General features: G+C 44.9%; 1 protein-coding gene across 2 annotated transcripts in view; it reads right to left on the bottom strand.

Moving 5' to 3' along the window:
* The window catches only part of LOC139409426 (GDP-mannose 4,6-dehydratase), a 240,687-nt gene that overhangs the window by 168,616 nt on the left and 58,446 nt on the right, over window positions 1–13,625 (bottom strand). For both annotated transcript variants that reach the window (XM_071154571.1, XM_071154570.1), the window contains one exon: window positions 1,617–1,809. In XM_071154571.1, the coding sequence (XP_071010672.1) occupies window positions 1,617–1,809 (193 nt within the window). The remainder of the gene's footprint in view (window positions 1–1,616; window positions 1,810–13,625) is intronic.

Here is a 13,625-nt window from a genome sequence, read left to right as displayed (position 1 = left end):
GGAGAGAGGAGAGAGAGAGAGAGATACCACAGACTCAGGGAGGTTAGGGGAGGAATGAGAGAGAAGAGAGAGAGAGAGAGAGATACCACAGACTCAGGGAGGTTAGGGGAGGAATGAGAGAGAAGAGAGAGAGATGCCACAGACTCAGGGAGGTTAGGGGAGGAAGGCGAGAAAAGAGAGAGAGATGCCACAGACTCAGGGAGGGAGGGGAGGAAGGAGAGAGAAGAGAGAGAGAGAGATGCCACAGACTCAGGGGGGGATGGGAGGAAGGAGAGAGAAGAGAGAGAGATGCCTCGCACTCATGGGGGGATGGGAGGAAGGAGAGAGAAGAGAGAGAGATGCCTCGCACTCATGGGGGGATGGGAGGAAGGAGAGAGAAGAGAGAGAGATGCCTCGCACTCATGGGGGGAGGAATGAGAGAGGAGAGAGAGAGAGATTCCACAGACTCAGGGAGGTTAGGGGAGGAATGAGAGAGAAGAGAGAGAGAGAGAGAGATGCCATAGACTCAGGGAGGTTAGGGGAGGAATGAGAGAGAAGAGAGAGATAAAGATGCCACAGACTCAGGGAGGTTAGGGGAGGAATGAGAGAGAAGAGAGAGAGAGAGATGCCACAGACTCAGGGAGGTTAGGGAGGAATGAGAAGAGAGAGAGAGAGATGCCACAGACTCAGGGGGGTTAGGGGAGGAATGAGTGGGGAAGAGAGAGAGAGATGCCACAGACTCAGGGAGGGAGGGGAGGAAGGAGAGAGGAGAGAGAGAGAAATGCCACAGACTCAGGGAGGGAGGGGAGGAAGGAGAGAGGAGAGAGAGAGAGAAATGCCACCGACTCAGGGAGGGAGGGGAGGAAGGAGAGAGAAGAGAGAGAGATGCCACAGACTCAGGGAGGTTAGGGGAGGAATGAGAGAGAAGAGAGAGAGAGAGATGCCACAGACTCAGGGAAGGAGGGGAGGAATGAGAGAGAAAAGAGAGGGGAGGAAGGAGAGAGAAGAGAGAGAGATGCCACAGACTCAGGGAGGGAGGGAAATAAGGAGGAGCCCTGTTGGTTGATTAAGTCACAGGATCAGTACACTAACATGGACAGGAGGAGAAGGGAGGTCACTATGGTTACGCCATGCCCCCTCCCAGTCCTGGTTATTATGGTATGCTGCCTCCCATCACTCCCATACAGTCAGATCAGGTGTTGCCAGACAGGCAGGCAGGGAATGTGTCAGGGAGGAGAACATTTAGACAACACAGAACATGAAACCTGATATCACACTCACACACAAGACACTCGTGTGTGTGTGTGTGTGTGTGTGTGTGTGTGTGTGTGTGTGTGTGTGTGTGTGTGTGTGTGTGTGTATGCGCTGGGCATAAAGGTGTCTTTGTTAAAGTGAGACCCACTCAGTCTTCAGACGTTTAGCCTGGGGAGGTGTGTAGGGAGCGCCAACTCTGAAGCCCTCTCTGTACACACACACACCTTTTGAAGAGCAGTGCCAGGGCATAGAACCTTCAAAGGGCGTTCATATGAAATAAGTCTAAATGTACTCCAAGTAGAGACGTGTGAGCATGTGTGTGTGTGTGTGTGTGTATGTGTGTATGTGTGTGTGTGTGTGTGTGTGTATGTGTGTGTTTTTACCGTAAGGTGAGCGGGGGTAGAACGGCGTGGTCTCCTTCTGAGGGATCTCCTGTACCTTCCCATAGAGTTCACTAGTAGAGGCCTGGTAGAACTTGACACTGTTGGTCAGACCACACGTCTTTATAGCGTCCAGCAGACGCAGGGTACCAACACCGTCCACATTAGCTGTGTACTCAGCCAGCTCAAAGGAGATCTGAGTAGGAGAGAAAATATTCACATCAATACAGATGGAAGTCATACTACTGTTAAAGAATCCCCTTAGTTAGCAACAATTGTTCTGCTCCAGCTCAACGGACCAAGAAGTTGAAAACGTTTAGGGGGTAGTCTGGAGAGTGTCTGACAAGACCGTTTGAGGACCAGATCACGTTTAACCGTGTGAAGCCAAGCTGGTCATGGTTGACACACCTGGACCATGCGGTTGGACCACTGTCTGCACAGCGGAAACGCATCAGTGGTTTACTGTGAACACACTGTCTGCCCAGCGGAAACGCATCAGTGGTTTACTGTGAACACACTGTCTGCACAGCGGAAACGCATCAGTGGTTTACTGTGAACACACTGTCTGCCCAGCGGAAACGCATCAGTGGTTTACTGTGAACACACTGTCTGCCCAGCGGAAACGCATCAGTGGTTTACTGTGAACACACTGTCTGCCCAGCGGAAACGCATCAGTGGTTTACTGTGAATACACTGTCTGCCCAGCGGAAACGCATCAGTGGTTTACTGTGAACACACTGTCTGCCCAGCGGAAACGCATCAGTGGTTTACTGTGAACACACTGTCTGCCCAGCGGAAACGCATCAGTGGTTTACTGTGAACACACTGTCTGCCCAGCGGAAACGCATCAGTGGTTTACTGTGAACACACTGTCTGCCCAGCGGAAACGCATCAGTGGTTTACTGTGAACACACTGTCTGCCCAGCGGAAACGCATCAGTGGTTTACTGTGAACACACTGTCTGCCCAGCGGAAACGCATCAGTGGTTTACTGTGAATACACTGTCTGCCCAGCGGAAACGCATCAGTGGTTTACTGTGAACACACTGTCTGCACAGCTGAAACGCATCAGTGGTTTACTGTGAACACACTGTCTGCCCAGCGGAAACGCATCAGTGGTTTACTGTGAACACACTATCTGCCCAGCGGAAACGCATCAGTGGTTTACTGTGAACACACTGTCTGCACAGCTGAAACGGATCAACGGTTTACTGTGAACACACTGTCTGCACAGCTGAAACGGATCAACGGTTTACTGTGAACACATGGTCTGCACAGCTGAAACGGATCAACGGTTTACTGTAAACACACTGTCTGCCCAGCGGAAACGCATCAGTGGTTTACTGTGAACACACTGTCTGCCCAGCGGAAACGCATCAGTGGTTTACTGTGAACACACTGTCTGCACAGCGGAAACGCATCAGTGGTTTACTGTGAACACACTGTCTGCACAGCGGAAACGCATCAGTGGTTTACTGTGAACACACTGTCTGCCCAGCGGAAACGCATCAGTGGTTTACTGTGAACACACTGTCTGCCCAGCGGAAACGCATCAGTGGTTTACTGTGAACACACTGTCTGCCCAGCGGAAACGCATCAGTGGTTTACTGTGAACACACGTTCTGCCCAGCGGAAACGCATCAGTGGTTTACTGTGAACACACGTTCTGCACAGCTGAAACCGATCAACAGTTTACTGTGAACACACGTTCTGCACAGCTGAAACCGATCAACAGTTTACTGTAAACACACGTTCTGCACAGCTGAAACGGATCAACAGTTTACTGTAAACACACGTTCTGCACAGCTGAAACGGATCAACAGTTTACTGTAAACACACGTTCTGCACAGCTGAAACGGATCAACAGTTTACTGCTTCCTAACTGCTGCTGCAGAGCTCTGGGATGAAGAGCTGAACTAGTGAACACACACATTGGTTTTGATCACTTTCTATTCAACTCCTCTGTTCCCCAGAGCTCAGTCTAACTAACCCTGACGCACCACTCACTCTTTTAGACGTTTTCAATAACGTTCCACACACTGCCCACAAGCTTGCATGCACGCACACCAACTACTAGCAATATGTGTATTCATCTACACACCCGGCCAAGTCATACGTGCTTTCTCCGACTGTGTTGTCTACAGCTGGTGTGTGAAACAAGACCCTACACTAGCAGGCAGTTAGACCAAGCAGAACCGAGCAGAGGACAGAGGGGAGAAAAGGAGCTGTTTCTCTTTCTCTAAATGAACCGTTAAACGGAACCATGGGTGTGAGAGTGTAAGGCCACTATCTAGGCAGCTAACACCCACCCCCACCCACAGTAATCCCTGCTCTCACAGAGACACCCACTTCCCTTTACATTATACCCTTCTTTACTGCTTTCTGTTACGCTCTCCCTCCTTTCCACCCTCTCATCTTCCTTTATATTCTCATTCCTCCTCACACCCCTCCTCTGATCTCTGCATCCTACCCTCCTCATTCTTCCTCCTACACTTCCTCCTCGCCCTCCTCTGTGTAGCCCTAGCCTCTGTCACTCCCCATCCCCCTTCTCTCTGGCCTCTCACAGAACGTACGGTCTGTTACCTCCCTAGCCGAGATGAGATCCCACTCTGTGTGAGCCTGTCCATTCCTCTGGTTTTTATTTCACAGAGGAGGTATGCAGAATGAAAACACACACATGAGCCTGGGTATCAAAACCAGCTGAAAGGGACAGGGTCCAGCCTGCCTTGACAACTTAAATCAAACAAATTGCCTTAATGCCTCCACACTCTGTCATTATGTAAGGCAGGGCGCAGCGCTGACGGCTTAGAGGCCAGACGTTCCTGTGTGTGAGTTTGTGTCTGGCCAGGCTCCTCGCTCTCACCAACCCCCCTTGGCTGATATTGTTCTAGGTCCAGGCACTCAGCCAAGCTCTGTCAGCATTGGGGGTCCACCGGCCACAAAGCAAATATTCAGACGGTCAAAAAAGGAAGAAAAGCTAAAGGTTAAAAAGGTTTGTAATGTACAGGATACATGTCAACCAGGGTCTGGGACACACGGACGGTTGGAATACACATTTCAGAGCACAGACTGACTGTGTCTTGATAGATGCATAAATATGAAATATCTTTAAACTGTTATGCTTTCTCTTCACATACCTCCAAAGGCCTATGTTTCTCCCTATTACATATAACAAACAGCAACCCAATACAGGCCCTGATGCCCAGAGACTATATGAACAATCTAGAACAACAAGACCATGACGAGCTGGAAAATGGACGCACACAGGTAGGAGGTAACACACAGTATGGTCCTCTATGGTCCTCAGTCCTACGACCAGAGACCTGGCAGATGTTGGAGAGCAGGGTTATATTGAAATTGGAATCTCAGTTTACTTCCTGAATTGATTGAATTGAAAAGGAAGTGAACCCAACCCTGTTGGAGAGCTGCATCACAACCACATCATCAAAATTCAATTCAACGGACTCCTCTGATAACGCAAATTAGTATTTTGAAAAACGTATACCAGCATGAGCAGGACAGTGAACACATTTTACACTATTTCTTTCACAATCCTGTCATCCTCAGAAAGAACATAAGATACAGTACATCCCTGTCATCCTCAGAAAGAACATAAGATACAGTACATCCCTGTCATCCTCAGAAAGAACATAAGATGCAGTACATCCCTGTCATCCTCAGAAAGAACATAAGATACAGTACATCCCTGTCATCCTCAGAAAGAACATCAGATACAGTACATCCCTGTCATCCTCAGAAAGAACATCAGATACAGTACATCCCTGTCATCCTCAGAAAGAACATCAGATACAGTACATCCCTGTCATCCTCAGAAAGAACACTTGAGTTTCAGAATACATTGAAATCAATGTCATTTCCATGTAAAAGGACCCATGAGCATCAACATATTTGTTTATAGGAGCATATCATATTTGGTGTCAAATGAAAGCTAAGAGTATATTTTGGGGGAAATGAAGGCATAGATACGTTTTTCAACCATTTTCAATCTTAAAAATGTGTAAAAAGTAAAGGCTTTGATATCTGTTCACACAGATGGAAAAGGGGTCTTAAAAAACATTCATTAGAAAAAGTCTTAAAAGGTATTAGAAACGCAATAATGTTAAAGTATTTATATTTCGTTTTGCAGAAATGATTAGCCTTCTGTAAGTTTAAGAAATACTGCCTAGTGTCTTGTCATTCTGATACCAAAAAGCCCATATCTTTTAGATATTCTCTCATTTCTCTCCCTCATGAGGGAGGAAAATGAAAGTTCACAAAAGTAACAAGTAAAAGTAGATATACCAATTCATTTGTGGGGTTTTTTGCAAAACATTTTTGTTCATGAATTATTAAGTAATTAAAACATGTCACTCTGTTACCAAATCGGTAACAGAGTGACCCAAAAAAATATAACAGAATGACTTCAATTGAATTGGCCACAATGGGAAATCATAGTAGTCACAACCGCAGTTGCAGAGAGCACAGTAGTGTACAGTAGTGTACAGTAGAGCACAGTAGTGTACAGTAGAGCACAGTAGTGTACAGTAGTGTACAGCCGTGTACAGCAGTGTACAGTAGTGTACAGTAGAGCACAGCAGTGTACAGTAGTGTACAGTAGAGCACAGCAGTGTACAGTAGAGCACAGCAGTGTACAGTAGTGTACAGTAGAGCACAGTAGTGTACAGTAGTGCACAGTAGTGTACAGTAGAGCACAGTAGTGTACAGTAGTGTACAGCCGTGTACAGCAGTGTACAGCAGTGTACAGTAGAGCACAGCAGTGTACAGTAGTGTACAGTAGAGCACAGCAGTGTACAGTAGAGCACAGCAGTGTACAGTAGTGTACAGTAGAGCACAGCAGTGTACAGTAGAGCACAGCAGTGTACAGTAGAGCACAGCAGTATACAGTAGTGTGCAGTAGAGCACAGCAGTGTACAGTAGAGCACAGCAGTGTACAGTAGTGCACAGCAGTGTACAGTAGAGCACAGCAGTGTACAGTAGAGCACAGCAGTGTACAGTAGTGTACAGTAGAGCACAGCAGTGTACAGTAGAGCACAGCAGTGTACAGTAGAGCACAGCAGTATACAGTAGTGTGCAGTAGAGCACAGCAGTGTACAGTAGAGCACAGCAGTGTACAGCAGTGTACAGTAGAGCACAGCAGTGTACAGTAGAGCACAGCAGTGTACAGTAGAGCACAGCAGTGTACAGTAGTGTACAGTAGAGCACAGCAGTGTACAGTAGAGCACAGCAGTGTACAGTAGAGCACAGCAGTGTACAGTAGAGCACAGCAGTATACAGTATGGTAAAGAAAAATAGAGTAAAATAGTTTGGTACAGTAGAGCACACACATGAGTAGAGTACAGTATAATGTAATATACTATACTCTACTCTACTGGTGCTCTACTGAACTATACTATACTGTACTCTAGTGAACTACACTCTCCTCCAATGTCCTTTACTATACTGCGTGCTACTCTACCATACTGTGCTGTACTCTACTGTGCTGTCCAAACCGGTGAAAAATAGGTACAGATTTGGTCTGGAACAACCAAATTTGGTCTTCTTTGGGAGCAGAACTCATTACAGTAATAGCCCGTGTGTAAAATAATAACCAAACATGCAAAGGAGGATATTAAAATGTTCTAATGTTGTGTACCTATTCAGGATACATCACTATGAAGAGCGTGACATTCTTCATAATTAGCGGCCATGATGTCATTCTGTTAACAAGTGTTGATCCACTTCCCTTACAGTAGTTCAATAACCAAAACAAACTCAAGGTGTCCCATTCTTTGTGCAGACATCTTTGGATTTGAATTCAGAACCGATATTTCAAATCGTTTTTGGAACCCGTGATCACATAATCTGAGGGAGGTCTTACTGTCACTCTGTTCCCAGACTTGGCATCTGCACTGTTCCTTGAATACATGTGTTTTAGTCAAATGTTCAGGGACCATTGTTAAAAGTAGACTTCTGTATATATGGGCATGGTTTGTTAAACTTTGCAATCAATAGTTTTTACTTGGCATCCATTTTAAAGTGAAAAAGTGAGTCACAGCATCTTGGAATTGCCCATCTCCTCCGATAGCATACTGTTAGAACACAACATGGGAGTGGACATTGAGGTTGTAGGCTACTCTGGAAGATGACAGTTTAAGGACATTGAGGTCATATTCTGGAAGAACATAATAGGTTATTCTTCCCTGCAAGGTTTGGGATACATTGCATCTTACATTTAAACATCTCCTTATATAGCCCACTGTTACAACACATCTATGCTAAATTATTTAGGCCTTTTACTGTATGTATGTATGTATGTATGTATGTATGTATGTATGTATGTATGTGTATATATGTATGCATGTATGTATGCGTGTATGCGTGTATGTATGCATGTATATATATATGTATCTTTACATCTCTGTGTCCTCAGGTAGCCTCTCTTTCTAGTCCTGTCTTGTTTTAATTGTCACTCATACCGTGTACACATACTTGTTAGAAAAACAGAGCTCTATTTTTCTTTATGATGTGTCAATTTGCCAATCCCTAAGAACCAGACACAATAACACTCAAACAGTGGGAGAGGGGGAAGGAGAAAGAGGGTGAGAGGAGAGAGAGAAAGAGAGCGCGAGAGTGCCGGATCAATTATTTAACATCATTCAGAGACTTGTTGTAACTTGCGTCACATCGTAAATCGTCCCTGTGTTTTCATTGGAAATAATTTGTTCTTAAAATGTCTCAGAATAACAATAACAGCCCCGGCATAAACATTCCTATCTCTACTGCTGTCCCTCCCCTTCTCGGGATAAAACAAGAGATATTGGACTGACACACACTGCCATCAAACACTTGACACCAGAAAGAGAAAGCATTAACCCCATAACTGCAAAAATGTGAGTGTGTGTGTGTGTTACCACGTCAATAGAACAATGTCACACACAAGAGAGGCCTTACCCACTAGCCGGGCGCAGTGGGATACCAGTGACATTTACAGTGCATTCAGAAGGTATTGAGACCCCTTGAGTTTTTCCACATTTTGTTACGTTACAGCCTTATTCTAAAATTGATTATAAACGCACAGCAGCGCTAGCTGTGCCACCAGAGACTCTGGGTTCGCGCCCAGGCTCTGTCGTAACCGGCCGCGACCGGGAGGTCCGTGGGGCGACGCACAATTGGCCTAGCGTCGTCCGGGTTAGGGAGGGTTTGGCCGGTAGGGAAATCCTCGTCTAATCGCGCACCAGCAAGTCCTGTGGCTGGCCGGGCGCAGTGCGCGCTAACCAAGGTTGCCAGGTGTACGGTGTTTCCTCCGACACATTGGTGTGGCTGGCTTCCGGGTTGGATGGCGCTGTGTTAAGAAGCAGTGCGGCTTGGTTGGGTTGTGTATCAGAGGACGCATGACTTTCAACCTTAGTCTCTACCGCGCCCGTACGGGAGTTGTAGCGATGAGACAAGATAGTAGCTACTAAACAGTTGGATACTACGAAATTGTGGAGAAAAAGGGGTCAAATAAAAAAATAAAAAAAATAAAATAAAATAAATAAAAATGATTAAATAAAACATTTTCCTCATCAATTTACACACAATACCCAATAATCCCCACACTGTTTTTCTTCCAAGAATTTCACTCCTGCTGGCTGGCTGGCTGTCTAGTGAGGAGGCCGCTATGGAGATGAACAAACACAATTCAAACAGTTAGACAGCAGAGGAGGGTAAGGAGGAGAGGGGAGAATGAAGGAAGGAAGGAAGGTTGGGGGGATATGTACTAGAGGTATGTGTTGTGTTCAAGCACAGGTACACAGAGACCTAGGAGATCTGCTGTCAGACACAGGATTTATAGAAGAGTCTGGAAAGTCCCTCAAAGATGCCTCCTGGCCTACTCTCACTCTCTACATCTCCATCCTTCCTCATGTCTACATCCCTCATTCATGCCAGAGATCTGTGTGATGGGTATCGATATGCGTGAGCGGCCAATCTCGCTGTCTAGAGTCCACACCCCGTCTGTTCCTGTTCCCACTCTCATCCCAACGCTCCAACTTGCATGGAATGCCATGAATGTTTTGGCCCATCAAATGGCTTGATGATCCCAACCCCATCAGTAATATCTTAGCTTCATTAAGAGATAATACTGTACATGTCCTATAAGGCACCGTTCTAATAGGTAGTACATGTCCTATAAGGCACCGTTCTAATAGGTAGTACATGTCCTATAAGGCACCGTTCTAATAGGTAGTACATGTCCTATAAGGCACCGTTCTAATAGGTAGTACATGTCCTATAAGGCACCGTTCTAATAGGTAGTACATGTCCTATAAGGCACCGTTCTAATAGGTAGTACATGTCCTATAAGGCACCGTTCTAATAGGTAGTACATGTCCTATAAGGCACCGTTCTAATAGGTAGTACATGTCCTATAAGACACCGTTCTAATAGGTAATACATGTCCTATAAGGCACCGTTCTAATAGGTAGTACATGTCCTATAAGACACCGTTCTAATAGGTAGTACATGTCCTATAAGACACCGTTCTAATAGGTAGTACATGTCCTATAAGACACCGTTCTAATAGGTAGTACATGTAACGATGATGGCAGGTTGTATGGCAGGATGCATCCATCTGAGTGGTTAGGCTTGTGGGGAGAGAGAGGTCTGGACTCTTGTCCTCAAGCTTTTGGTGAAAAAATACTTTATCTACCAGAGCAGGAACTCCCTGGGAAAGACAGGAGAACCCCTCCATTCCAATCAGCCCATTTTGCCTGCAGACACCAAGTACCCATCAATCATTCTCCCTCACAAACATCAACATGCGTGTAAACATGGCAGACCTTATTACAGGCGTCTGTGGTCAGGCCTTAGGGCTCCTGCTCCGTTTAGCAATCACACACACACACGGACGGCAAGTGTATGTGTGTGTGTATGTATGTGTGTATGTATTTTTTATTTCTCCTGTGTTTAACCAGGTAGTCCAGTTGAGAACAAGTTCTAATTTACAACTGCAACCTGGCCAAGGTAAAGCAGTGCGACACAAACAAAACAGAGTTACACATGGAATAAACAAACATACAGTCAATAACACAATAGAAAAGTATATATACAGTGTGTGCAAATTAGGTAAAATAAGAGAGGTAAGGCAATAAATAGGCCATAGTGGCGAGATAATTAAAATTTAGCAACTAAACACTGGAGTGATAGATATGCAGAAGGTGAATGTGCAAGTAGAGATACTGGGGTGCAAAGGAGCAAAAAAATAAATAACAATATGGGGGTGAGGTAGTTGGATGGGCTATTTACAGATGGGCTATGTACAGGTACAGTGATCTAAGAGCTACTCTGACAGTTGGTGCTTAAAGTTAGAGAGGGAGATATGAGTCTCCAGCTTCAGGGATTTTTGCAATTTGTTCCAGTCATTGGCAGCAGAGAACTGGAAGGAAAGGCGGCCAAAGAGGAATTGGCTTTGGGGGTGACCAGTGAAATATACCTGCTGGAGCGTGTGCTGATATGGTGACCAGTGAAATATACCTGCTGGAGCGTGTGCTGATATGGTGACCAGTGAAATATACCTGCTGGAGCGCGTGCTGATATGGTGACCAGTGAAATATACCTGCTGGAGCGTGTGCTGATATGGTGACCAGTGAAATATACCTGCTGGAGCACGTGGTGATATGGTGACCAGTGAAATATACCTGCTGGAGCACGTGCTGATATGGTGACCAGTGAAATATACCTGCTGGAGCACGTGGTGATATGGTGACCAGTGAGCTGAGATAAGGCGGGGCTAGCAAAGACTTATAGATGACCTGGAGCCAGTGGGTTTGGCGACGAATATGAAGCGAGGGCCAGCCAACGAGCGTATAGGTTGCAGTGGTGGGTAGTATATAGCGCTTCGGTGACAAAACGGATGGCACTGTGATAGACTGCATCCAATTTCCTGAGTAGAGTGTTGTAAAATTACATCGCCGAAGTCGAGGATCGGTAGGATGCTCAGTTTTACGAAGGTATGTTTGGCAGCATGAGTGAAGGATGCTTTGTGGCGAAATAGGAAGTCAAAGTTTTAGATTGGAGATGCTTATTGTGAGTCTGGATGGAGAGTTTACAATCTAACCAGACACCTAGGTAACAGAGACACATGTATGTATGTTGGTATGTATGTATATACAGTGGGGAGAACAAGTACTTGATACACTGACGATTTTGCAGGTTTTCCTACTTACAAAGCATGTAGAGGTCTGTCATTTTTATCATAGGTACACTTCAACTGTGAGAGACGGAATCTAAAACAAAAATCCACAAAATCACATTGTATGATTTTTAAGTAATTAATTTGCATTTTATCTCCCAACTGTATGTATGTATAGTATCTCCCCTAATTATCAGTTGTAAAATAAAACAGCAGGAGAGCCAGTGTGGTGACTATAGTTGTCCTACTTACAAAGCATGTAGAGGTCTGTCATTTGTATCATAGGTACACTTCAACTGTGAGAGACGCAATCTAAAACAGAAATCCACAAAATCACATTGTATGATTTTTAAGTAATTAATTTGCATTTTATCTCCCAACTGTATGTATGTATGTATAGTATCTCCCCTAATTATCAGTTGTAAAATAAAACAGCAGGAGAGCCAGTGTGGTGACTATAGAACATGGCAGACCATAACATGACTGTGTTTTGGATGTGGTATGGCGTTCTAATAGATCAGTCTTGTTCCTCTGCTGGTCCTGTTATGCACTGTGGACTTGGCCATAATTTTTTTTCTCTGGTTATACAGTGCACTTGGCCATCCTCAGGGCATGGATCGATGTCCAATTTAGACTTAAATCTTGAACGACCTGGCTGGTTAATTATGATTATCTGGCCTACTCCCCGCTGATGATGATTCTCTCTGTGTGTGTGTGCTTGCACCCAGGACAATTACAACACATCATAAAGTTGACTTCAAACCAAAGTTGATTTGTCAGGTACGCCGAATACAACAGCTGTAGACCTTACAGTGAATTGCTTACTTACAGGCTCTAACCAATGGTGCAAAAAATGTGTTAGGTGAACAGGCTTGCTTGCAGTCTAAGCAAATGAAGGGCTTGGGTAGGGTTGGGCGATATGGCCAAAATATCATATGGTATTTTTGACTGTATTTTTTTTTTTTTTGATGAGTAAAAGTTCTACATTTGCTTCATGAGTTGTGTGTGACCCTTGGGACCCTTGCATGACCCTTAAACTGTAGTTTTGGCAAGTCAATTAGGACATCTACTTTGTGCATGACACAAGTAATTTTTCCAACAATTGTTTACAGACCTTGTTTCACTTATAATCCACTGTATCACAATTCCAGTGGGTCAGAAGTTGACATACACTAAGTTGACTGTGCCTTTAAACATCTTTGAAAATTCCAGAAAATAATGTCATGGTTTTAGAAGTTTCTGATAGGCTAATTGACATCATTTGAGTCAATTGGAGGTGTACCTGTGGATGTATTTCAAGGCCTACCTTCAAACTCAGTGCCTCTTTGCTTGACATCATTGGAAAATCTAAAGAAATCAGCCAAGACCTCAGAAAAATAATTGTAGACCCACACAAGTCTGGTTCATCCTTGGGAGCAATTTCCAAATGCCTGACGGTACCACGTTCATCTGTACTAACAATAGTACGCAAGTATTAACACCATGGGACCACGCAGCCGTCGTAACGCTCAGGAAGGAGACGCGTTCTGTCTCCTAGAGATGAACATACTTTGGTGCAAAAAGTGCAAATCAATCCTAGAACAACAGCAAAGGACATTGTGAAGATGCTGGAGGAAACAGGTACAAAAATATCTATATCCACAGTAAAACGAGTCCTATATCGACATAACCTGAAAGGCCTTTCAGCAAGGTTGAAGCCACTGCTCCAAAACTGCCATTAAAAAGACAGACTACGGTTTGCAACTGTACATGGGGACAAAGATCGTACTTTTTGGAGAAATGTCCTCTGGTCTGATGAAACAAAATGTAACTGTTTGGTCGTAATGACCATTGTTATCTTTG

This window comes from Oncorhynchus clarkii, chromosome 5, assembly GCF_045791955.1.
Source record: "Oncorhynchus clarkii lewisi isolate Uvic-CL-2024 chromosome 5, UVic_Ocla_1.0, whole genome shotgun sequence".
NCBI lineage: Eukaryota > Metazoa > Chordata > Actinopteri > Salmoniformes > Salmonidae > Oncorhynchus > Oncorhynchus clarkii.
This window is presented reverse-complemented; position numbering and strand designations above follow the sequence as displayed.